This window comes from Rhinolophus ferrumequinum, chromosome 3, assembly GCF_004115265.2.
Source record: "Rhinolophus ferrumequinum isolate MPI-CBG mRhiFer1 chromosome 3, mRhiFer1_v1.p, whole genome shotgun sequence".
Classification (NCBI taxonomy): domain Eukaryota; kingdom Metazoa; phylum Chordata; class Mammalia; order Chiroptera; family Rhinolophidae; genus Rhinolophus; species Rhinolophus ferrumequinum.
In genome coordinates, this window is record NC_046286.1 from 12817967 (window position 1) to 12841569 (window position 23603).

General features: G+C 55.2%; 1 protein-coding gene across 13 annotated transcripts; it reads left to right on the forward strand.

Moving 5' to 3' along the window:
* Positions 1–23582, forward strand: TJAP1 (tight junction associated protein 1). 13 transcript variants are annotated; one of them, XM_033102007.1, is made up of 12 exons: positions 1–63; positions 555–679; positions 9279–9407; positions 16016–16112; positions 16800–16925; positions 18538–18566; positions 19317–19478; positions 19690–19756; positions 19977–20006; positions 20777–20884; positions 20988–21071; positions 21826–23582. In XM_033102007.1, the coding sequence occupies exons 5-12, from the start codon at positions 16827–16829 to the stop codon at positions 22930–22932; spliced, it is 1686 nt and encodes a 561-aa protein (XP_032957898.1). In that variant the 5' UTR covers positions 1–63; positions 555–679; positions 9279–9407; positions 16016–16112; positions 16800–16826; the 3' UTR covers positions 22933–23582. The 13 variants fall into 13 exon arrangements, with proteins under 13 accessions (XP_032957898.1, XP_032957908.1, XP_032957933.1 ...); XM_033102017.1 differs by lacking the exon at positions 9279–9407 and adding an exon at positions 15620–15767; XM_033102042.1 differs by having other exon boundaries at positions 16803–16925; positions 21826–23581.
* Positions 23583–23603: the final 21 nt, after the last annotated feature.

Below are 23603 nucleotides of genomic sequence, written 5' to 3' on the forward strand. Positions count from 1 at the left end.
GTGGGGATTCCCGAGGCCGTGGCCACTACCCGGCCTGCCCCGCGGCAAGATGGCGGCCTGAAGGTAGCGGGCAGCGGCAGAAAGTTTGTTGTGGGATTGTAGTAGTCGGGCCGGGAGGCTAGAGTTGGGGGGCATCGTGGGAACACCAGCACGGAGTAGGGGCGGAGGAGGGACTAGCTCCCGGGTTGAGAAGAGGAAACGGAATGATGGGAGGTTGGAGAGAAAATAAGAGGGCGATTGGGTAGGAAGGGAGGGGCCCTAGGGTCCAGGGGCAGCCCTGGGGGAGGGGCGGGGGGACCAGAAGTAGGCGTGCAGGCCCTGGAGAAGCAGAATCACGGATTGGAGGGGAATTTCTTAACCTAAAGAAATCTGGAGCTTGTGACCGAGGCCCAACTGTCCCAGGCCCGTGGGAGAGGAATGGGGTCTTTCCCGTGGAGGAGTAGAGTGGGGAAGGGGGAAAGAGAAACCTGGAGGATGCTTGGCAGGATTGATAAAGAAAGAACTAAAGCCAGCCAAATGACCCTCTTCCAGACTCACATTTAGCCTTTCCACAGTTCCTATAGCAGCATCTGCCCCAATTTCAGCTGAAGACTCAGGGGCCCCAGGGACTGGAAGAATCACAGTGCCTGCTTGGAAGGAAGAAGAGGTAGCGACTTGCCCAAGCCGAACCCCAGAGCGGGTAAGGTGGCCTCCGGTGACAGGCTGGCATGCTCCCTGGCAGCAGGAAGCCTGAGCTCGGAATGATACCGAGCCTCAGTGACTCTGAGAAGGGCGCTCTTCTATAGAGGTTGCCCTTTGTCTGGGGTCCTAAATTGGAGTTCTGCTTAGATTGCTTGCTGGCGTTGGAGAGTTGGGTGTAGAATTGAGCCTGTGTGCCTTCACGTGTGCCGACGAACATGGGCAAGGGCCTAGAGATCACGTTGAGAATATTTTAACACAGCCCTGTCACAAGCAGTTTCCTACATGCTCACTGTGTCTTCAGCGCCCCGTCACGTCTTCAGTTTGGTATCCTGCCTGAAGTGGAGATTGGTGGGTGGCAGATGGTGGGGAGTCATGAGAAAAAAAAATTTCTGGTGGTGTTCACTGAACATTTAGGCACCTGCTGTCACCAACTCCTGCGTTCGCTCTTGCAGCATGTCGATTTTTTTCCATCTTTTCTTTCGGTAAGAAGGGCTCATTAGTGTTCTTTGGGGGTGTGGCTTTGGTAGGTAGGTGGGGTCAGGGGAGGGGGAAAGGCAGATTGGGATTAGGAAGAAGAAATCCAGATCTGTTTATAGTGAGAGGTCACGCTGACTGATGAAAAGCTCTGGGAGTGTTTATTACATCAGTCTCTGTTCCTGAGATCCCTGATATTTGAGAGCTGCTTTTCTGTCTGGACCAGTACGGTGATGGGAGGAAAGAACTTGCCCTTTTCTCATCTGGTAGCTTGCTTCTTTTCCTTTGTTTCTCCCCCATCAAACCACATTAAACCAACCAAGCAACAAACAAAAAAACAGTTTCACTAGCCAAACTAAGCATGGCTTGAGAGATAGTGGACTTGGGGTTGGAGAAGAAGGAAGGGGTCTGGAGCCACAGGATGCAGGGTATATGGTCCTCACTTCCTTTGACACCCTGTGGTTATGCCCAAGCCAGAGTTGGGAGCAGGCTCCTTAGTGAATCCTGGTACAGGGCTGGCATCTGCTCCATGATTGAACTGGGAGGTTTGGTTTGATATAGGACATCTCACTAACCATCTCCTGCTCCCCACTCCTCCACCCCCCAAAAAAGTCTGACTCCAGGTAGACCAACCCAACTCACTGTTACTAGGCCAGATTCAATATCTTCAGATACCTAGAGAACTGATGCTATGTAGTTGTGACTCCATTTCTAGAAGGTTAGGAACCTTTTCTTTCTGAGGACAATTTGTGGATGGCCCCTTGGACATGGTGATCAGCCAGGACAGTGGAGTGAGTGCAGAGGTTAAGAGCACTGACTCTGGAGCCAGACTGCCTTGTTCATATCCTGGCTTTGCCCGTTTGTAGCTCTGTGACCTTTAAAAATTACGTAGCTCTCTGTGCCTCAGCTTTCTCATCAATCATATGGTTTTGGTAAGAGTACCTTTCTCATAGAGTTGTTGTGAGGGTTAAACAAGTTAATACATTAATATATTTAGAACACTACCTGACCCTCAGTACGTATAGTTTATTATGCTCGTCAGATCTCGGCACTAATGTATGCTTCCTGATGGAACCTGTACTGGTTTGGGCTGCTACCCTGATGTTAGAGAGGCGAGGCACAGCTGTTGGATAGTAGAGACTTGACATGTAGATTTAAAGTGATGTTAAAGTGCCAGTGATTTCCTGTTGGAAGCTGCGAGGCTGTGGAATTATCTTTTTTGCAGTTGAGTGATAATAATAATTGTGCTTACTGAGCGCGTTTTCTGTGCCTGGCACTGTTGGGAGTGCTTTAAATATATTACCTAATTTTCATAGCAACTCTACGAAGTAGATACTATCATCCCCATTTTACAGTTGAGTCAATAGAGGTGCAGAGTGGTTAAGTAATTTGCTCAAGGTCACCCATCTAGTTAGTGGCAGATCTGGGATGTGAACCCAGGCAATCTGGCTTCAGCCATTGAGTTTTGGGGGTTTTTTGGATTTGGTATGAAGTTAACTTTTATATATGCCTAGTGGCAGTTTGTATCTCTCTGTTTGTTTGTTAGATGTATATCCATGTTGTAGTAGAATTTTTTTTTGTTATTTAAAAAATGTTTTAGGAGCTGAGCTCTTCATCACAGCTCTGTCCTTCTCAGAAATAACTGGTGCTGCGATTGTGGTGACGGTGACAGAGCCCTCTGTGCCACGTTAGCCACATCTGGACTCCCCATGATTCAACCTGGCCCTTGGAAAACCTTGGGCCTAGGTTGGGTGAGCAGAGTGACTTAGGATCCACTCTAAGCACGGCTTAAAGGTGGGGGCGGGGAAGGGTGTGTGTGTGTCTTCATGTACATAGAAGGCTTTTGTCTGACTTGGATTACTGACATGAACCATTGAAGTCGTGGTCGTGTTAAATTTGTAGGCAATCTGGAGGCATCTTTCCCTTAAAAATGGCAGGTAGCAACGTACACAGGAAAAAAAACAGGCATTTTAAACAGTTCCCTCCCCGCCCTCCCAGCTTAAGAGGAAGATGGAAAACAAATGTGCTTCTGCTTGTGTTGGCTGAGGAAGCTCCTGGCTCAGCACTCACGTCTTTTTCCCTTTCGCCAGGCAGGAGGCCTGCGTGCGCCTTGGGGCAGAGGTGTGCCAGGGTTTGACAGACTGGTTTTCCTTTGCCCTGTATTTCAGAGTCACTCTTCCCCTCCTTCTGAGTCACGTCCTGTCTATTTTAACTCGCCCTCAAGGCCCATCTTTTTCTTCAGTAAATGACGCTCCACCCGGCAGCCAGAGTAGGCACGTGCCTGGTGTCTAACCAGATTCCAGGGAATTGGGGGTTCAGGAATGAGGGCTTTCCCTGGGAATTCTGACCCAGCCCTGTGATGAACTTTTCTATTTGTAGTGACACATGTGATTTGAGGGTTAGACCGCATCTGTCAGTCTCGGCTCCCCTCCTCCGTTCACTTAGAAGCCTCCTAGCTCAGGGTAGTGTATTTTATCTTGACTTGTGCTGCAGGCAGCATGCTGAAACGTGTTATCTCCAGAGCGTACACCTTTGTGTTTTGATAGAAGTCCTCAGACTTTCTGGATTCAGGTCACATTTTAGTAAATGATTAAACTGCAGGGAAAGTCTGTTGGGTTTTGAGCTGATTCTCCCCCTTTACTGTTTTCTTTTTGTTGTCGAAATCAATTTCTTCTCATAACACCTCTTATTCATGTATCATCTTTGAATCTAAGGCCGCCGCATCCTTACCACCACATTCCGAGTGCCAAGGACCTCTGGGTAAAGCGGGCCTTCATTTCTCACCTGGATTCAGCCTCTTACCAGCGCTCTGAATTTACCTCATTCCGTCTAGCTCCTGGGCATCTGCAAGTGCTGTTTCTGCTGTCTGGACTGCATTCCCCCTCCTCCCGTTACTTTCCTTTTTGACCTTCACATCTTAGTTTAAAGGTCACTTGCTTTGGGATCCCGCCCCACCTTTAGTGCCCTGGTTCTGTGCTTACTTCTGTTTTAACACGCTGTATTGTATTAGGTTGGTGCAAAAGTAATGGTGGCTTTCGTCATTATTTTTAACCTTTTAAACTGCAATTACTTTTGCACCAACCTAATAATTGCCTGTTTACTTGTCTGATTCTTACAAGACTATAAGTGTCCTTAGAAGACTTAGTGTGTCTTACTCACTATTGTATTCTTCCATTAGGATGGTGCAGGGCACACAATAGGTGCTTTATAATACTGGGGTGCATGTAGGATGGATGAAATGCGATGGGCATTCTCTCCCCACTCCAGTCTTCTCTTCTCTGCTGCTGTCAAAATCATTTTCCTATAAAAAATGATGTCTCTTCCCTTAGAAGTGTCATGGGTTCCCCTTGTTTCGGTTCAAGTCCACACTCTTTGGCGAGGCATGCGAAAAGATTCTTTATACACCCTGGCCCAAACCCAACCCTCTGTCTAGCCTGAGTTGCTGCCACTCCACTTCATCTGTCCTGTTCTTCATTGCTCCGAAATTGCCTGCTGCTCCTGAACCTGTTACAGCCAGCCATTTCCTTTCTTCTTCTTCGCTGTGCACTCGACTCTGCATAGTCCTCACCCTGTCTCTGAAACTCTGCCGCCCCTAAGACCCAGCTCCTCTGTCACCTCCTGTGAGAAGACTTCCCTTCTTTCCTGTCTTGCTGATGGCCCCCCCAGCACTTGGTTTGAACCTGTGTTCTGGCACTTACTAAGTTGTATGGTGAGTTCTCTGTTTCCTGGTCCATCTCATTCACTGAGCTGACCCTCCCTGATTCCAGGGAGGGGGTGGGGGGTAGGGGCGGCTGGGAGGGTTGAGGGGGTGTGGGGAGTTGGGAGTGAGGTGAGCAGTGTGAGAGAGTCTGATTTTGGAGCTCGGCAGACCTGGTTTCAATCTAGACTCAGCCACTTAGCAGCTGTGGGACTGTGGGCAAGTTACTTAACCAGTAGGATCTCGTCCCTTATAAAATAAGGATGACAGTGTCTTTTTTGCAGGAGTATTGAACATCAGAGAGAATGAGTTTCCAACATATAGTATGGTACCTGGTGTATGAAAAATACTCAGTAAATATTTGTGGCAGGAATGAATCCTACTGTAGAAAACTTAATCCTAGCTTGTTTTAGTCAAGCTAGGATAAGCCTTTTGCTTTCTGCCAGGTGGCCAGGAGCATTTTTGAGGTGGGAATAAAATTGAGAGTTGCCTTTCTTGTAATGAAGCAAAAAAGGGAGATTGGGGACATCGTCAGTGAGTAGCTTGTGCAAAAGATTGTTGATGCTTCTCCGCATTCTTGTGTTGCAGTGACTCCTTTGGTGGAGCTGAGACTGGGGGTGGCCTTGCTGGGTACAGGTGGGGGGTGGTAGATGGTGGATTTGTAATGTAGTTAAGGCGGTGGGTGACTGGACGGGGTGTTGGAGGATCCCTGCCTCCTGTTCTGTGAACTGCAAAGTGTTGAGTCAAGCTGATGGACACAGCTGGCCATCAAGGAAGCCAGACTTTTCGGCTCCAGCTTTCTTAGGACTTCGATGATCTTGTGCCACAGAACAGGCTTAACTCAGGTACTCCCCAGAAGTGGGGCTGGTAGCTGAGGGTTGTTATCCTTTCTTTGCCTTTTTTATTTTTAGTGTAGTTGCTTGGGGGTAGTTCTGAGGACGCCAGTTCCCAGCAGACACCAAAGGAAGTTGTTTCCAGAAGTCTAGACCTTTTAATTGGATAATGCCGGGTGGTACTCCAGGGGGAGTTTACAATCAGAGGAGGAAGGTGTGTCTGAATTCTCAGGGGAACAGCTGACTCTCTGGTACTTAAACTCCTGCCCCCGCCCCCAGGCGCCTCTCCTCTGGGCCTTCAAAGCACTCACCGAGCTCCAGTGGCAACTGGCTGTTCACCTGTCTCTCCCCAAAGAGGGGCGAGGCCCTCTATCTCTGAGGCTTCTTAGGCCGGGGTCTGTTCCTGAAGGCTGAGCATTTAGGCCATACCTAGTAGGTACTGAGCCCTCCTGGTTCTGTGACCCCACCCAGTCCTTCCTCAGCGGGGTGAAAGCAAAGAGGATCTATCTGGCAGAACCTTTGGAACTCTTAGGAAGGAAGGTCCTGCATAAACAAAATGTGATAGTATTCACAATAGCATTACGAATTATTTTTCAGGATTGAGTTAATCTGCCTAAGTGTTTTTTCAGGTGCTTAGCTTCAGCTGCCCCCTGTCCAGCCTTTTTATTAGGTTGGTGCAACAGTAATTGCGATTTTTGCAATTTTTTTTTTAACCTTTTAAACCACAGTTACTTTTGCACCAACCTAATATGTTAATAACATGTCCCTAAGCCAGCAGGACCGGTTAAAAGAGGAGGTGAAACACCCCGGTATATTTTCTTGCTGAATTAGCATCTTCTAAAAAATCCTTGGCTGCTGGGATTCTCTGTGTTATTCATTAAGCTTCTTTTAGTGCCCCTGTAACCTGCTTGCTTTTCTGGTTGTATCACTAGTCTTATCGAGGTGTGCTCCAAGCTCGCAGCCAGGATTTACTACAGTCGTGTTAGTGCCCAGACAGTCAAAAGCATGAAACCAAGAGCTAACAGTGGAATGAAAGGAGTTTTCCCCCAGCGCTGCTCCTTGTCCTTTGGTTTGGGAGTGCACATTGCAATGTGGTGTGTTCGCTGGTGACACCTGGGCAGGAGTGATAAGATGCATTGTATGTTAAGCAGATTGGGAGGCGCTGGGACAAACCAGCTGGACTGGATTGTGTTGTGTACTTTTACGCTTTCAAGGGACTGAGTCTCCTGGACGGGCCAGGGGTAGGAAAGAGAGGGGACCTCTTCTTTGTTAGGTACTATCTCAAAAGTGCCAGTTGTCTGCTCTTGGTGACATTGGGCATCCATAGAAGACATGACACATTGTCGTGGCTTTCCCGTGGCTCCCTCGAGAAGGCAGTTTTCCATGCTTTGCACTGGAGTTGGAATCAGAGCATTCTGTCCTGGTTCTGTCTGTGGTCTGAGTCACTTGTCCTCTCTGTCACTTCAAAATGGGAGAACTCGACCTGGTCTGTGAGCCTCACTAGGCGACAGGGATCAAAGGACATCGAATGGATGGGAAAATGCTTCCAGAATGATGCAGCACAGTGTACCTGGGGGGCTTTGGTCCGTTTATTTAGGAATTGTGTGTTTTTATCATAATCATAATGTATGTCCTGGTATAAAATACCCACCACACAGGAAACTACACAAAATAAAAAGTAAAAAGACCCTTCCCCCTGCCCCGTCTCAGCCCTTTCCCGAAGACAGAGAACTAACATGTTAACAACTTAACCGTTTATAAGGTACCCTTCTAATCATTTTTCTGTCTTTCTGGACATTCCTCATCATGTATTACCTGAAAATACACAAAACGCAGTAACAATACAGACTGTTCTTCAGCTTGCTCTGTTCACCTAACAAGTTGCCCAGGGTCATACTTGAGGAGCCTTTGAAGAGCCTGCTTGTAAGCTTCCTTCCCAGCTTGGGGGGGTTCCCCTGGAGCTGGCTCCTTGGGAGGGATGGAGGGGCTTTACTACAGGTTCCTGCCACGGTGGCCCTCTGTTCATCTCAGGGATTGTTTATTCCAAGCTGACACTGTCCGGCAGGAGTGCCCCTGAGTGGGAACCAGGATGGAAGTAAGTGCAATACGGGCATCAACAGTTCCGTCTCACGCCTCTCTCTCCCCTTCAGTCCTCTGTCATCTTTGGCTGGGAAGAGTGTAACAATTAACCTCCAGTTCAGTGAAGAGAGCGGCCCTGGTTTCTGAGACTTGGATTAGCCAGGTCACTTGCTGCTCTACCTTCTGAAAGCAAACCAGACCCCGCTGGTATTTATTTTATTACTTTACAATTTTCCTTGTGGGTAAGGATCCTGAAGGGAGCCTGGCGTGATTTCTTCTCCGTCCAGGGAACACGTCAGAGCCTACAGGAAGAGTAGTCTGTCTGCTCGATAGTTATCTCACCCTCCACGGCCAGGCCTTGGCCTTTGGAGCTCTGGGGCTGTTGTCAGCAGGATGGAGAACCCCGTGAGCAGGCAGCTGGGGAGCCTAGGGCAGGCGTTTCCTGCCTGCAGTAATTATTAACCGAAGCTTGGGAAACGGCCAGGCCCGTATGTAGGGCCAGGGCGGTGGTCGCTGTTCTCCCCTTTCTACCCCGAGTCATCTCATCATGTGCAGGGCTTTCCAGAAAGAAGGAGGAGTCCCTCCCTGTTTTTTCCCTGCCGACATGTTGCCCTCTGTGAAGCACAAGCAGTGTTTGCTGATATACTTGCTGTAGCTTTCCTATCCTGCTGCCCCAGGGTCACTTCTTGCTGGGTCTCTGGGGCGCCATGCATTTGCCTTGAGATCTCTAAGCCAGGATGTGTCATTTCCCTTAGGGTGGTTCTGGAGGCTTCAGAAAGGAGTGTTTTCCTGGGCTGTTCCCGGGCTTGCTGGGAAGGGAATGCTAGCCTTTCTGGGCACTGCTCATTCTGAGACGTGGACCAGTCCCTGTTGGAGACAGGGGAGCCTGGCTATAGCGTAGCCTTTATCTTTGCTCTGTGGGTTCCTTTGGGGCCAGCTCCCTGGGAAGAGCCACCCCCTGGCCCTTTCAGAAACTGAAAGGTGGCAGTGTGCTACCCCCTGGCTTGACTGGCCCAGCTCTGAGCCGGGTCACACACTGCCCCATTGTCCTGTGCTCCTTGCAGCCTCTGATCCCTGGGCCAGTTCTCTCCCAGCCTCGTTCCTCGGAGCCCGTGGGAGGCGCTGTGATGGACCCTGCTGGCACAGGCATGGGATGGGGGCAGCGGCAGCTGTGGGTGGCTTTGTTCTCACAACCCAGCTTTCAGGGCTCGGCGTAGCCTGGCAGCCATGCTTAGGGACTAGGTGAGAAGGGAGCTATGCCCTTGGAAGCAGTGGCCCTTCCACAACAGCTGACCTCTCTGGCTGTTGACCAACAGTGAGCCTTGTTTTCTGGAGGTTAGGGAGCTGGACTCCCTGGGTGGCATAGGAGTGCTGCACTTCCCCGTGGCATGATTTCTGGGTGGGAGGAAGCCCCCGAGGGTCTGTAAGTCCAGAGGAGCGTTCCCTGTCGGGAGGGTGCAGTGCGTGCCCTCGGGCATCTGCAGCTTGGCGTGCCTTCTGTTCTCTCTCTGCAGCTCCGGAGTGGGGCTGCTCACAAACCAAGCTGTCTGTTTGTGTGGAGCGCCTGGAGGGTGTCTGCCATGAGTCTGTCGCTAACCGCGCTAACCGGGAGAGCTGGCTGGTGGGGAGACGACACTCACCCTGTGAGTCTGACCTGGGCCAGCTAACCAGTCCTGGGAGTGCCACCAGCCGTGCTTCTGTCCCCTCTTCCTCTCCGCATCCCGATGCCGACCTCACGCCATCTCCTCTGCTCCTGGGTCCTCACCGCTGGGTCCCCTCCATCTTCCCAGTCTCCTTGCTGTGGATGGGGATGAGCCCCTGTCACGGCCAGGAGAGGAGGCTTTCCTGGACACAGCCACCTGCCCAGCTGCCAGCCCGCGCTGGGCTCGGCCTCCCGAATCAGTGCCCTGCCCCCCAGGCTTTCTTAGAACTGGTAGCGTAGCTGTTTAATCTGCTTTTAGCACCACAGCGGTAGACTATCCCTTGGTTCACGTGCTGTTTCTTTTTCATGCCTCAGACACAGATGGGAATTTTCTTCTAGACTAAATAGTTTCCTCCCCTTTTTAAAAGGGGAAGATTGGGTGGTGTCCCCATTATCCTCACCCCAGTGTAATAATTTAGCATCAGCTGCAGGGTTCTCCTTGGGGTTGGGGAGGTTGAGGAACACCTTGGCTTGGTCGTGGGAAATTCCCTGGGCAGAAGAGTGAAGCTTCTTAAGCTGAACGCTGGAGCCCAGAACCAGGTACCCTTCTGAGTCCCATTGGTGACTGTCACTCTGGGAAGTGGAGTGGGTGGGGTTACATGTCTGGAGCTTCAGGTGGACTTTAGCCGAGAAGAGCTGGGTAGGGCGCCTGAGCCCGAGGGGGCAGGACCCAGCTTTGGACTCCACAGTGAGCCTAGGACAGGCCCTGGCCTCAGATTGGGAGACTGACGAACAGCCTGCCATGGAGAGCTTCCGCCAAACTCCCTTCTCCCTCTAGACTTGGGAGGGACGAGGGGGTCCGGAGATAACGGGAAGGCTGATTGCTTGGAGCTCCCTGGTTGTCTGCACAGGTGATTCTTTCGACAGCCTCTCGCGGCAGTGCAGTATGGGGTAGGCTGGATAGGGAAGCTTGAGGCCCTCCCAGTGGGTGCTGTATACTTGGGCTCAGAGTGCGAAGGCAGGGGGCTGCTTACTAGCACGGGGTGGGGGTGTGTAAATGTGAGAGCCGGTAGGTGCTGCTCGGACATTCAGGGACCCTGAGTAGGGAGTTAGCAGGCGGGAGGGGTTCATGGCGTGGCTCTGACCAGGAAAGCCAGAGGGGACTAGAGTGGAGCCTTAGTTCAGGGCCACCCCTCACCTTGCCCTTCCTTAGGAGAGGGCACGGGGACTAATGTCAAGTGCTCGTTATGATCTTGGGGATTTGGGGGCTCTCTCTTTGATGAGGGAGGTTTGTTTGCTTGGGTCATCATCAGTAATCTTCAGCCCCTTAGTTGCTGTCCGGTGTTTGCTGGGATGAGGTCGGGTGATAGACTTGAGGTATTTGCCCAGCTGGGGAACCAGATGAGTGCTCAAGGCCACCAGCGCTAGTTCTCTGAGTCCTCAGGATTCCTCTGTGGCAGAATCGTACCCACCCATTTGGGCTTTTAAAAACTTGTCAGCCTGTTCCACTTAAAGCAGGCAAAAGGCCAGGTCAGGGCCAGTGTGCCCCAGAGGGTGAGGTTGTACCTGCCCAGAGGGGTGGCAGGCATGGCTGCTGGAGGGGCAGCAGGGCTGGTCTGGGCACAGACTGGCATCTTCCAGCCTAGTCATCAGCCCAGAGCAGAGCCTGCGCAGGCCCCACCCCGTGAGCTGCTGGCTGCTTGCCTGCCACGCGCCCAGGATTGCTGAGGGCTTTGCTCATGTATCTCAGGAACAGCTGCATGCCGGAAACTGGGGGCTGGTGGGCCAGCGGGAGGGGCACCTGGGCGTCAGTGCAGGGAAGGCCGAGCCCCGCTAGCTCGGGAAGGATTGGCTCCCTGTGCTGGAGGATGTTCTGCTATTCACTAATGGTCCAGGTGGACAGAGGCCGTATTAATGGTGGCGGGGACCCCTGCCCGGTCACCTAGTTACAGGGCTGGCCCTTGCACGGTGATGGTTTTTGTTTCTGGGGCCTCAGTTGGAGGCAGAGCCTGGATATCAGAGGCTCGAGAAGCAGCTGGACTTGCATGGCAGGAGCATAGCCTGCTCCCAAAGGTGCAGGTTTCTCCAGACTCACAGAGTTTGAGACTCCACATCCAAGGCTGATCGCTGAGGACAGTTCCTGCAGGGGCAGCGCGTGTCCCTGGGTGATGAGACCTTCATGTTTCAGCAGTTGATTAGGGTTTTTAGGAAGGGCTGTATTTATTTTTATTATTTATTTATGTCCTTGGGTTCCCAGGGAATTAGGGCAGCATACCATACAGCTGGAGTAGTCTGGAGAGGGGCTGGTTTTCCTTTCATTTTAAAGTCGGTAGTGATTGCCGACTTCCGCTTGACGTTTTTGGGGTGACTTATGAAGACCTTTAATGATTTCAGTGGTGAAGTGTGGACCCTTCATGATTGAAAAGATCTGTTGGGTTCATTGAGCCCTCACGGTCCCCCACTTACTTGATTCAGTGACAGCTGTGAGCAGAAAGGCCTATCATTAGGTTTTGAAATGGTCTGAGCCCAGACAAACTGTTGAGGCCATAATTTCTTAACGAGAGCATGGGAGAGCGGGGAGGCGGTTGGTCTTTCTAGGGCAGAGCCACTGAACCGGGGATGGGGTGGTGGAGTGAGGCTGTCGTGCAGAACTTGGGAGCTGGAGGAGACTTGGGGTGGGGGAGGCAGTAGTTTGGAAATCGGAAGAGCCACACCCATTTTGGATTCAGTCCAGACTCCCCCTGCTGGGCCGGTGTTGAGGGGGTGGCCTGAGCCCTCAGAGGATGCTTGGATCTCTCTTCTTCTCCTGTGCCCTTGACTTTGCCCTGGGCCTTGGGCAGACCCACAGAAAGGATGGCAGAAGGAAACGACAGAGCGTCCTTGGCTCTTGGGCTTGAACCTTTCTTCTGTACCACCTTGTGAGTGTTTGCTGGGAATAGGAGTGAGGATAGTGGCTTGGACAGAATCCGGCTCCTGAAGAGGTTTCTCCTTCTCCTGCCCCATCTCCCGCGGCGGTGACCCCTTACCACTGCCACCCACATCCATAAAAGGGAGCAGGTAGGAGTCCCATCTCCTGGTTAAAGAGATGCTTGCAATTTTTTGGTCCTTTGATGAAAGGATACTGCTCAGCCAACTTCTGACACACTTTTCTCCTTGTATCTGTCTCTGTCTACACTCTGCTCAGCTGTTCAGTGGGTTCACAGAGCCGGTTCACAGTGCGTGCGAGGCCCATTGCTAATGAAAGCAGACTTTGTTCTCCGGAGGCAGCTAATCATGCCCCATGGGCTGTAATCAGGGAGAAGGTATTTCATACAGGGCAGGCGGCAACAGGCGGCCTGCGCCGACTGGCAGATTGCAACATGGCAATTAGGACGCCCTCACCCCCCTCTCCACCCCAGCCGATTCGGGGCTGAGTCTCTCCTCCACACTGAGTTTGAATAAGTGAAGAATGAATATTACGCAGAAGAGGAAGGAGGAGGTGGGGTTGCTGAGGGCTGAGGAGAGCTGCTTTGTCTTCTCCCCTCCCTCCCTGGGACAGGGAGGGTTTCCTGCTGCTCCCAGTGTCTCCCTCAGGCCTGTAGGTCCGGCCCCAGAAGCCTCAGGCCCGACTGGGTCAGCCAGAGGTTTCGTCCTTGTGCTCAGCCTTTCTCCTAGAGCTCAGCCTTTCTGTAGTACAAACCCAGCCTATGATCCGGTGTCCCCACGTCCTTACTCATCTGTCCTCAGGTCCTTGAAGCTCAGGTAGTTTGGGAGTGGGATTCTTTCTTGTCAATTTCTAGACCTTCCAGAAGACCGTTGTCTTGGTGGTGCCCCGGAGCTAGCCCAGCATGAGGAATCCACGCGGCCCCCGAGGCTGCTCGCTCGCTCGTCGTAGCCCATGGCTCATGCCGAGCAGTCCAGCCACTTTCCCTGAAGGCCTCCTTTTCTCGACACAGGGTTGGCAGCCCTCCTTGGGCAGAGCCACTCCAAGGCCACCTGGGAACCCCTGGTGGCCAGTAGAGACATGTGGCCAGTAGCGGCTGCACCTGGTAGCAGGCATTCCTGGCGGGATGGCTCTGCTGCCTTTCATGTTCTCCCAGCTTGTGGGCCCCGTGTCCAGCTGCTTCTCGTCTTGTTCTCCACGGCACCCGGCATCGTTCTCACCCCTGGGTCTGTCCTCCTCTGTAACACTTCCAGTCAGGGAGAGCGGCCTGCCAGGCCCATTGTGTTCCTGTTCAGTGCTGGAATTGTGGGCCCCTAGGGGCTGTTTCTGGGGCACTTCGCAGATCTCAGGAGTTGGAGCGAGGGCCCTGACACGCACTGGTATTTTTGGACACGGGGCAGGGAGTGGCACAGACTTTCCCTCATGGACTTGTCCTGGGGGACACTGCAGGCTCCCTGGTGGACCGTCTTCCTAAGGTAGCATCGCCTTCTGCTGCCCAGTTGGGAGTGGCTCCCCTCCCTGTGGCTAACGTGCCTGAAAAGAGTAGGCTCTGGCTGGGAGAGAGAACCACCCCCGTCTCCCACCGTTCATTCCAGAGAGCCCATGTCTGCATGGACTCGGCATCTCGCTGCCAGGCACAGCCACACTGGGCCCCTCAGCAAGCCAGACCACCTGGCTGTGGAAGCCCTGGGAGTGGGGGCTTAGGGTCAGGACGAGCTGTAGGAAGTGTGGCAACCAGAGCTAGGCCTGGAGTGTGGCGTGAGGCCGCTCTCCCTACGGGGAGAGTTACCAGATACCTGCGTGTGTCCCTATTCTCCCTGCCCACCCCCCGCCCGTACACGTGTCCTGGTACCTAGAGGACATGCGGGCATCGGCAGGAATAGGGGTAGGGAAGAAAAGAAGTGGCTGAGAATAAAGGGGGCTACACAGAGGGGCCTGTGGGGAGCAAGGGGCTACTCAGCTGATGGGGTCAGGTCGGGAAGGGAGCAGGAGCCTAGCTTCTCCGTCAAGAAGGGGAGAAGGCAGTGGCCAGCTTGGGAGCCTGCCCTGGGTTTTATAGCATCTCTTTGGCTACCTGTGTTTCGGGCTCTACCCCTTTTCCAGCTCACATACACCCCACCCCACCCCATTTACACCCTCTTATTTGAGTATCAGCCCTGGTACCCAGGTTTGCTTGGAACTTTCTGGGCCTCTCCTCCAAGCCATAGGCGCTCTCACCCTGGAGCTCTGTGGAGGGGTAGCCCCGGGGAACTGTAGGGGTGACTTGTTTGCTCCCCACACCCCAGGAATGTACTGTCCTTTCAGGCCCACCTGGATTCCTGCGCAGGGAGTCAGCCCGACCCAGCATGCTGCTTGTGCCCTGTGGGGACACGTTCTGCCTCACCGTCAAAGGGGCGGAGGTTGGCGGCTCGTGCCTGCTGTCACGCCTTCGCTCCCCCAGAACCCCAAGCCAGAGACCAGGCTGCCCAGACAGGAGGGAGGCCACTCCTGCGTTCCCGCCCTCTCTACCCCCTCACCATTCTTCCTGCCTCAGGCCCTGTTGGAATGTGACAGGAGTCATGGCCAGGGCATGTCCCAACAGCAGGAATACATGCTTCAGCCCGCTAGGTTTCCCTCAGCCCCCAGCTCTGCTTAGGTGGATGGCAGTGGGAAGATTGTTTATGCCCAGAAGGCCACCTGAGGTTATTACTGCCTCCGCTGGTCCCTGTGGCGGCTGCTGCCCCCATGCTGCAGCTCCGCTTATTACAGGTGGGGGCAGAACCCCCAAGAAGCTGGAGGGGAACAGACAAGTCACTCAGTCCAGCCAGCTCGTGCAGAGGAGACGCAGGCTTATCCAGTGAGGAAGGGCCACACAGTGTGGCAGAGTCCTCACTGAGCCTGGAACCCAGCTCTCAGCCCCCTGTGGTTTCTACACCAGTGTTTCTCAGCCTTGGCTCTCTAAGCACTGTGTGCGGATGATTCTGTCGTGCACGCTGTCCTGTGTGTTACAGGATATTTAGTAGCAGCCCTAGCCTCTGCCCTCTAGGTGATAATAGCACCCTCCTGTTGTAATAACCTGAAATGTCTTCAGACATTTGCCAGACATCTAAGAAGGGGAAGAAAGGGGACCACAATCTCCCTGTTGGAGAACCGTCATTGCTCCAAACTGCCGTCTTTTCCAACTTCCTCCCCTAGACCCACCCCTCTTCATCACAGAGTCTGTGTACCACCATTGCACACAGAGGTAGTCGTCGGGCTCCTGGAGACATTGCTAGGAGCTTTCTCCCCAGCACTTTCTTGTATCTCTCTAGGCTTTTTACTGGTATTCTCCTCTGCGATCCACGTTCTCCAAATCTCTTAGTTGTTTCCACTCTGAAAAGCCTGGGAGATGAGCAGGACAGACATGGGGTAGAATCGGGATAGGACAGGACCAGACCCATTTCCGAATTGGGCACGTGGGTAAGCGGAGCCCATGAACACGTGCACAGACGTACATGTGACAGTGCTTCACGAAGAATGGCAGGTGCCCCGTGCTTCCCATCCTCTCCCGCCTCCGCCACATTCCCCTCAGACTCCCTGTGCCATGGCTTTCCTGGCTCGCTCTTCCTGGGGGCCTTCCAGGTCCCCGACTGGGCAGGCTGGCCTGTCGCACTGACAGAGAGGCGGCTGACCCCTGGTTTCCACTTTCTTCCCTTCTCTGGTTTCAGGAGCTGTTGACCAGAAGACGTGGAGGGCTGTGGGATGCAGCGAGCCGAGGGCTAACTCCCTGACAGCGGAAAGGAGCGAGCTGCCGGCAAACAGACGGTACGTCCCTGTGAGGCCTGTGCCCCCCCGCACCCCCCCTCCCTGCAGTATGGCTCCTCTGGGTCGGGGGCTGGTGAAAAGAGAGTGACGTAGGCGGGGGGGCTTGGCCGTCAGGGCTCTCGCGAGCGTGGGGACCCCCACTGAGGATCCTGGGTGGGATGAACATCCTCAAACCCTTATTCTGGTTATAATTTTTTTTAAGCTAACCTTTATTGACTATTTCTTGAGTACCAGGTACTGTTCTTAGTGCTTTAAATAGTTTTCACAACAACCCTATGAAATCCGTGCTGTTCTTACCCAAATTTGGAGTTGAGGAAGCAGATGCATGGGAACAGTTTTCCCTCCGAGGCCACCTTCTGATCCCCGAGGCCACCAAGAGGGTGGCGGGCTGCCCTGCAGACTGCAGACTCCGCGGGCACAGTCTACTCTCCCTGGTGCCCAGGCCCCGGGCCCTGCCTTTCCCACCCCACCCCTCTGTTCCCATTGGACCCGTGCCCCCCTCCTGCACTCTCCTGACTCCGTGGGCACCCACACACCAGAGTCCAGCCCTTCTAGTGGCCCCAGCAACGTCCAGGCCCATTTGCCTGCCGGATGGCTCTTCCCTATGTCCCCGTCGCCGTCCTTTCCCCTCAGTCCAGAGACCTCTTGCCCTCGTTTCTGAGCCTCCTCCTCCTCGCTTGCCCTCAGCAGGTCGAGGCGCCCTCACCTCCCAGAATGACCAGTGCAGCCCCTGCTAAGAAACCCTATCGTAAGGCACCCCCCGAGCATCGGGAGCTGCGGCTGCAAGTTCCTGGATCCCGGCTTGAGCAGGAGGTGAGCAAGACGGTACCCACCCTGGCTGGCGGAACCCGGCCCCTGAGGCTGGGTGTCTGGCAGACTTCTCCCACCTGAGGGGACTACTGCCCCCCCGCCCCGAGTTGGGGTGAAAGTATGGCGTTGCTGATAGTACCAGGGGTGTCCTAGCTGCAGCAGTGCTGGTGGGGGCAGTGTAGGCTCGGGGGACAGCTGTGAGCACATGTCCACATACCAGGGAGCCCCCGAGTCGTGGTAGCTCAGCAGAAACGATCCCATGCACACAGTATTGCCCTTCCTGCAAGAGGCAGCCCACCAGGTTGCGGGGTCCCAACCTGCCGGGGGCGGGGACTCTGGCCCTCCACTAGTGGAGAAGAGCCGTCCATCCTGCGGCCCCTCTGGGGGCTGTTGGGAGGCCGTGCTCCAACTGCTTCCACCAGACCAGCTGTTCCTCACTGGCTCTCGGAAGGAAGTCCGGTCCTTCCTCCAGCTTTGCTTTGTTTGGCTACCATTTGTGAAATACGTGCTCCCGGTAGGGAACCGCGTCAGGTTCTTAGGAGGCCTCCAGTCAACTGCAAATCATTTTCTAAATCAGTTGTCCTCCCTCATTAAGCTTACTGATGGGAGGAAACGGCTATTGGGGTGGTTTATTCTCCTTGCTGTCGTGTTGCAGCACCGGGGGCGCACTTACAGAATTGAGATTGAGGTAGCACATGCTGAGCGTCAGGCGTGCCATGGCCACTTGGGTCAGTGTCCGGGCAGAAATGCGATGACTCGCCCATTTCAGGTCAGGGAACATTGCATCAAAAGACCGGGTATTGTGCGAGGTGCCTTGCCCTGGTTTTGTAGATGCAAACACGAAGGCTGAGCAAGGTTAATATCACTGTGTGTGGCAGGGAAGGAGCAAATCCAGGTGTCGGTGGCTCTGAAGGCCACCCACCTCCTTTGCCTGCCCGACTGGTGCTTGAAGCAGTCAGCTCTGTTTGGAGTGGGACCCTGGACATTGCCCTCTTGCCGTCACATGGGCCTCCTCTGCTTTGGGTGTGGCCGAGCTCTGACTCTTGGGCCGTGACCAGCGTGGGCTTTTGGGCAGATGGGCGTGAGGTTCAGAGCAAGACAGGACGCTTCACTCCTCGGTCTGGATCCTCCCAGAGGCTCTCCTTCATGTACTTGTTCCTCCCGAGTCTCTATGAGGGCCTGATGCTGCCTCATTGTCAGAGCTGGGAACCCTGCTATGGCTCAGCCCGATTTCTTCACTTCTCTGGAAGGTCTCTGCCATGCCTGCGGGGTCACCAGGATCCCGTGAACGGCTGAGAATCTCTCTTTATCCCTGGGAGAGGCAGCATGGGTAGCAGAAGTTTTTGTAGCTGGCTCTGAGCTTAAGAGACGGATGAGAGCTGGGTGAAGGTTGGAAGGGGTTCGTGAATCTTCTAGTCGGCATGGGAGAAAGTAATCTAGGCTTGTCTGGCCATTACTGGATTGCCTCCATCTCTGCAGGGCCCTGCAGCCCACTTCTGCTGTGAGCGTCTTTGGGCTTCAGACATGGCCTTTTCCAGGGCTCTTTGGAGGGTGGGCCAAGCAGGAGGCCAGTGGTCCAGAGCTGAGCCTCAAGCTTCTGTTCTTTTGTGCCCAGGAGCCCCTGACTGACGCAGAGAGGATGAAGTGAGTACCTGCCCGAGAGCCCGCCCGGCCTCACCTCAGTCCCTTTTAGCTCCAGGCGAGGCTATTGGTATAGTTGAGCTTTTCCTGGGATTAGGTAGAGGTAAAGGTTGGGTTGGGGTGGGGTGTTTTAGGGATTCTGGGAGGAGGCTGGATGTTGTGGATATTCCTTATAGAAAAAGGTTTTGTTCCATGGGCTCCAAGAGAACCTGGAATCAAGGAGGGGATGGCTCTGAGGGCCTGCTCTTATCAGCGAGCCCTTCGCCAGCTCCTGGCCGTCCTGTGCCAGCTGCCTCCCTGCAGCCCTTTTTGTCAGCCATGTGAGGCCTCTGGAGAGGAGCGCAGTGCTGGGCTGGATTTCCAAGAGATTAATAATGAAGCAGCCTGACTCTGCAGTGGGGAAACTGGAGCTGGGGGGCCTGGTGGCCGGCTGGCCTGGGCTGTAACCAGAGACAGCCTGGGAGTTGTACCCCCACCCAATCCTGTCTTCTCATTCTTCTCCAGTGGGGGGTGGGGATTGCACTGCCCTCTACCATCCCCTCTTCCTCCCTCAACCCTCCCAGCCAGGCTGTGTTCTCAGGGCCAGTGGCCTATGGAATGCTGCCTCAGGCTCAGGCTGAGTCTCAGGGAGTCCCCTGCCCCCAGCTCCCTATCCTCATGTCATCCCCACTCCTTTTCTGAGCCCAGCCTAGGGCTCCTGGGCTGGCCCTTCCATCTCTGATGCCCCTCTTCCCTTGCCCCTGCGCCTGCCAGGCTGTTGGAGCAGGAGAATGAGGAGCTGCGCAGGCGCCTGGCCTCGGCCACCAGGCGCACCGAGGCCCTGGAGCGTGAGCTGGAAATCGGGCAGGACTGCCTAGAGCTGGAGCTGGGCCAGAGCCGCGAGGAGCTGGACAAGTTCAAGGACAAGTTCCGCAGGTATGGGAAGGCAGGGCCAGGACACACATGCATGCATCTCCCCATTCATAGGGGGTTGGCTGCAAGAGGCCTCAGAGATCGTCTGATTCTGATGAGAAAACAAAGTCCTGGGAGGAGAATGACTTGCCCAAGATCCCGTATCAGGGAGGTACTGAGCAGGGGCTGAAACATAGGGTCTTGACCCAAGGGTCTGCCTTGTATCCTTCTGCAGGCTGCAGAACAGCTACACGGCTTCCCAGAGGACCAACCAGGAGCTGGAGGACAAGCTGAACGCGCTGGTAATCTGTCCAGGGGGCCGCGGGACGGGCCCTGTGCTCCGTCAGCAGAGGGCTGGGCCGCGCCGAGGGGGTGCCTTCTGCCCTGGGGTCTGGGGAGGGGCCCGGGTAGGGGGGCACCGCCGTGTGCTGTGCAGTCAGGACTGTCGTAATGCTCACACTGTTTCTCTTCTCTCCTCGTCTTCCCCTCATGCTGCCACCGCTGCTGCCGCTCTCCTCTCAGGCCTCTCTTAGCCACAGCTGGATTTTTGCAGTTGCGTCTGAGTTTGTGTGTCTCCTCCCTTGCCCTGGCCGTCTCCTCCACTGAGACCTGGGTTGCTGGGGCCCTGTTCCTTTCCCTCTGCCCACTGCTGTCCTCTTCCTTCCGTGAGGCCCGTTCAGTACTCGGTGCCTCCTTCCTGGGGGACAGCTGGGAGCCTGCTCTTGGCTTGGGCAGAGGTACTGATTGATGTCACCACTGAACACGAAGAGCTTCTCAGTTGCAGTGGCAGCAAGCCCACGCCATTGCGGGGAGGGGGCCTTGGATCCCGCCCGTGGGCTGGAGAGCAGAAGGCTGCTTTTGAGCCTGCAGTGCCCTCCCTGCTCCATGAGATAATCTCACAGGCTCCCCCAGCTGCCACCCAGCCCACTCCCTGCTCCCTCTTCCTGGCCTGAGCCTGGAAACAGTTACATACATGGGCTTCAGTGCCTGGGTTTGCACAGGCATCGCCTCTCGGGACCAGCTGCCTTGATCGTGCGTAGAGCGTCTTGAGCTCCCTCAAGGGATGGGCAGCTCTCATCAAGGCCTCTGTCCTGGGCCCAGGCAGCAGCAGGTCATGCGCAGAAAGCCCCCGTCCACAGTTACCCCAGAGAACAGGAGAGCTGTCTGGTCTCCTTCTGTCTGTCCATCCTGTCTCTGTTCCGTCTGCCTTGCCTGCCTTAGCACCTGTGGCTTCCTGTGTCTCTGGGCTGGGAGGAGGGAAGGAGGAAGAGGAAGGGCCGGCTGGGGTGTGGGCTGGGTTCACCCCGAGTCTCGTGCCTCAGATCAAGAAGGCGGAGATGGATCGGAAAACCCTGGACTGGGAGATTGTGGGGCTGACCAACAAGCTGCTGGACGCCAAGAACACCATCAACAGGCTGGAGGAGCTCAATGTGCGTGTGTCTCGTCTCGGGGCCTGCCTCGCCCTCGCTGGCTCTGTCCTGGGCCGCTGCTCCCCTGGCCAGGGCTGGGCTCTGAACCACGTTGTATCTGCAGGAGCGGTACCGGCTGGACTGCAACCTGGCTGTACAGCTGCTCAAGTGCAACAAGTCCCACTTCCGCAACCACAAGCTGGCTGACGTGAGTGCGGCACCCTCTCCAGCACGGCCAGCCCAGCCTTTTTAGCACGCCCCTAACTCGTTTCTATGTTTCGCTCCCTCCTCCCGCCTTTACCCCTCTCTGCTTTGTCTTCCCCTCGCCCCAATGTCTCCTCTCAAGCCAGTCAACTCTGCCGCTGGGTGGTGTCCTGTGTGCTCTCAAGGGCCCATCACCAGGGCTGGGAGCTGCCCTGTTGGTGTTTTGGGAACAGAGACAAGGAGAGAGGGACTCAATTTCAGGAGCCCTTACAGGAAGGGGGTGGGGGTGGGGCAGAGCTATCGGCCATGAGAATATTGGGAGGATTAGGCCCAACTGACTCCCTTACACCAAGGGCAAACTCTAGACCCCGGAGCCTGAGACCCCAGGGGCCTGCAGAAGGACTGGAGGTATTCCCAAGGTCAATACGGATTCTCAAATGTATGTCACGTTTGGGCAGAAGCTACTGCTAAGAGGAGAGAGATAGAAGATTGAGAGTACTTGTGCCTTAGCCCTAGTTCTGGGTTCAGATCCTGGCTGTGTTAATCAAAAGCTTCAAGTTACTTTACGCCTGCTAACCCTCAGTTTATCCATGAAATGAGGATGTGCCTTGGCGTGCTGCCAGCAGAGCAGATAGCAAGTGTGGGGCACAGAGTGATGCTTCTATGTGGTAGCCATGATTTTTGCCACGATTTTTGCAAACTGTCATAGGTTGGCATCATTCATGTCTCCCTTCCCTTCTCTTGTTCCTTTACTCCAGCTGCCCTGTGAGCTACAGGACATGGTTCGGAAACATCTGCACAGCGGTCAAGAGGCTGCCAGCCCAGGCCCTGCCCCCAGCCTGGCACCGGGGGCTGTGGTACCCACCTCAGTCATTGCCCGGGTGTTAGAGAAGCCAGAGTCTCTGCTGCTCAATTCAGCGCAGTCAGGCAGTGCTGGGCGCCCTTTGGCTGAGGATGTCTTTGTGCATGTCGACATGAGTGGGGGTGCCCCAGGTGACCCCGCCAGTCCCCCAGCCCCTGGCAGCCCCACCCCCCAGCCCAATGGGGAGTGCCGCCCTCTGAGCACTGCTGGGGGCTCCCTGGATGAGGAGCTGCCCTTGCCTGCGTTGGAGAAGCTGAGCCCCTACCCTACCCCGTCTCCACCACACCCGCTGTACCCTGGCCGCAAGGTAATCGAGTTCTCCGAGGACAAGGTGCGAATCCCCCGCAACAGCCCGCTCCCCAACTGCACCTACGCCACCCGCCAGGCCATCTCCCTGAGCCTGGTGGAGGAGGGGAGTGAGCGGGCGCGCCCCAGCCCAGCGCCCAGCAGCCCGGCCTCAGCCCAGGCCTCGCCCCAGCACCAGCCCTGCCCAGTGCCCCCCTCGCTCAGTACCCCCGCCAGCTCCGCCAGCTCTGAGGAGGACCTGCTGGCCAGCTGGCAGCGGGCGTTTGTGGACCGCACTCCGCCACCGGCCGCCGTGGTTCAGCGCACAGCCTTCGGACGGGACACACTCCCTGAGCTGCAGCAGCATCTTGCTCTCAGCCCGACTGACAGGGTTGAGGAGGTTCTGGCACCTTCTTCCCCACCGGGTGAGAGAGGGCGTTTACTGCCAACAGACCCTGACTCTGGGCTTCCCAGGGAAGACGAAGAGGAAGAGGAAGAGCTGAACCTGCCCCTCAGCCCCGAGGAAGAACAACAGATGCTGCTGCCCAGTGACAGTGGCACAGAGAAGGGGCCTGGCACGTGCCACACCGAGGGCAGAGCCTGGGCACTCCCCAGCGCCGGCCGTCCTCAGCGCAGCCCCAAGAGGATGGGGGTGCACCACCTGCACCGCAAGGACAGCCTGACGCAGGCCCAGGAGCAGGGCAACCTGCTTAACTAGCGCCTGCTTGCCTTCCCGCCACTGCGCACTGGGCCTGCTGCTCAGGGTCCCGCCCAGCCGAGCCCTGCACAGCCGCCTTCCAGGCCTGCACAGCTGGTCCCGTGCAGGGAGGGCCAGGCGGGCCACCTCAGCCCCTCCCGCTGCATTGACTGTGACCTGCACCCCTCGCCCCATGGTTTTTCCCTTTTCTTGGAATATTTATTCTCCAAAGGTAACATGCAGCCGGGGCTCGAGACCTGTCTTCAGATCGGCCCAGTCCAGACCGGGCTGTTCGAGGGCACCGAGGGCTTTATCATATCAGTGTTCAGCCGCCAGCCTCCTTTCCCAGCCATGAGTTTTGGTTTTGCGGGCGGGGTGTCATTGGGATTATTAACTTCTACTTTCTGTTTTCAGTTAACCGTTCTGTTTTCTGCCTGTTTCCCTCTCCCCACGAATCCTCTGCACAAGCCGTTGCCTTCAGGGGGCCTGGCACAGTGGGCCCTCGGGGTGAGGGAGGGGGCTGACTCAGGGCTCCCCTCAACTATTTCCTTCCCCCCTCTGGAAGGGAGTGGACGGTGGGACTCAGGGGCCTCCAGGTGGGGCTCTCGGTGGGGCCTGCCCCCCTCCCAACCTTGACCTAGACTGTTACTCCCAGCTTTGGGAAATTTTCACATCGATGACTATTTTAAAAT

Excerpts from the sequence above, each read along its gene's own strand:
- TJAP1 (XM_033102007.1), top strand. The coding sequence starts at position 16,827 with ATGACCAGTGCAGCCCCTGCTAAGAAACCCTATCGTAAGGCACCCCCC. Across the intron at positions 19,479-19,689 it reads TTCAAGGACAAGTTCCGCAG|GCTGCAGAACAGCTACACGG; the intron begins GTATGGGAAGGC and ends ATCCTTCTGCAG. Across the intron at positions 21,072-21,825 it reads GCAACCACAAGCTGGCTGAC|CTGCCCTGTGAGCTACAGGA; the intron begins GTGAGTGCGGCA and ends CCTTTACTCCAG.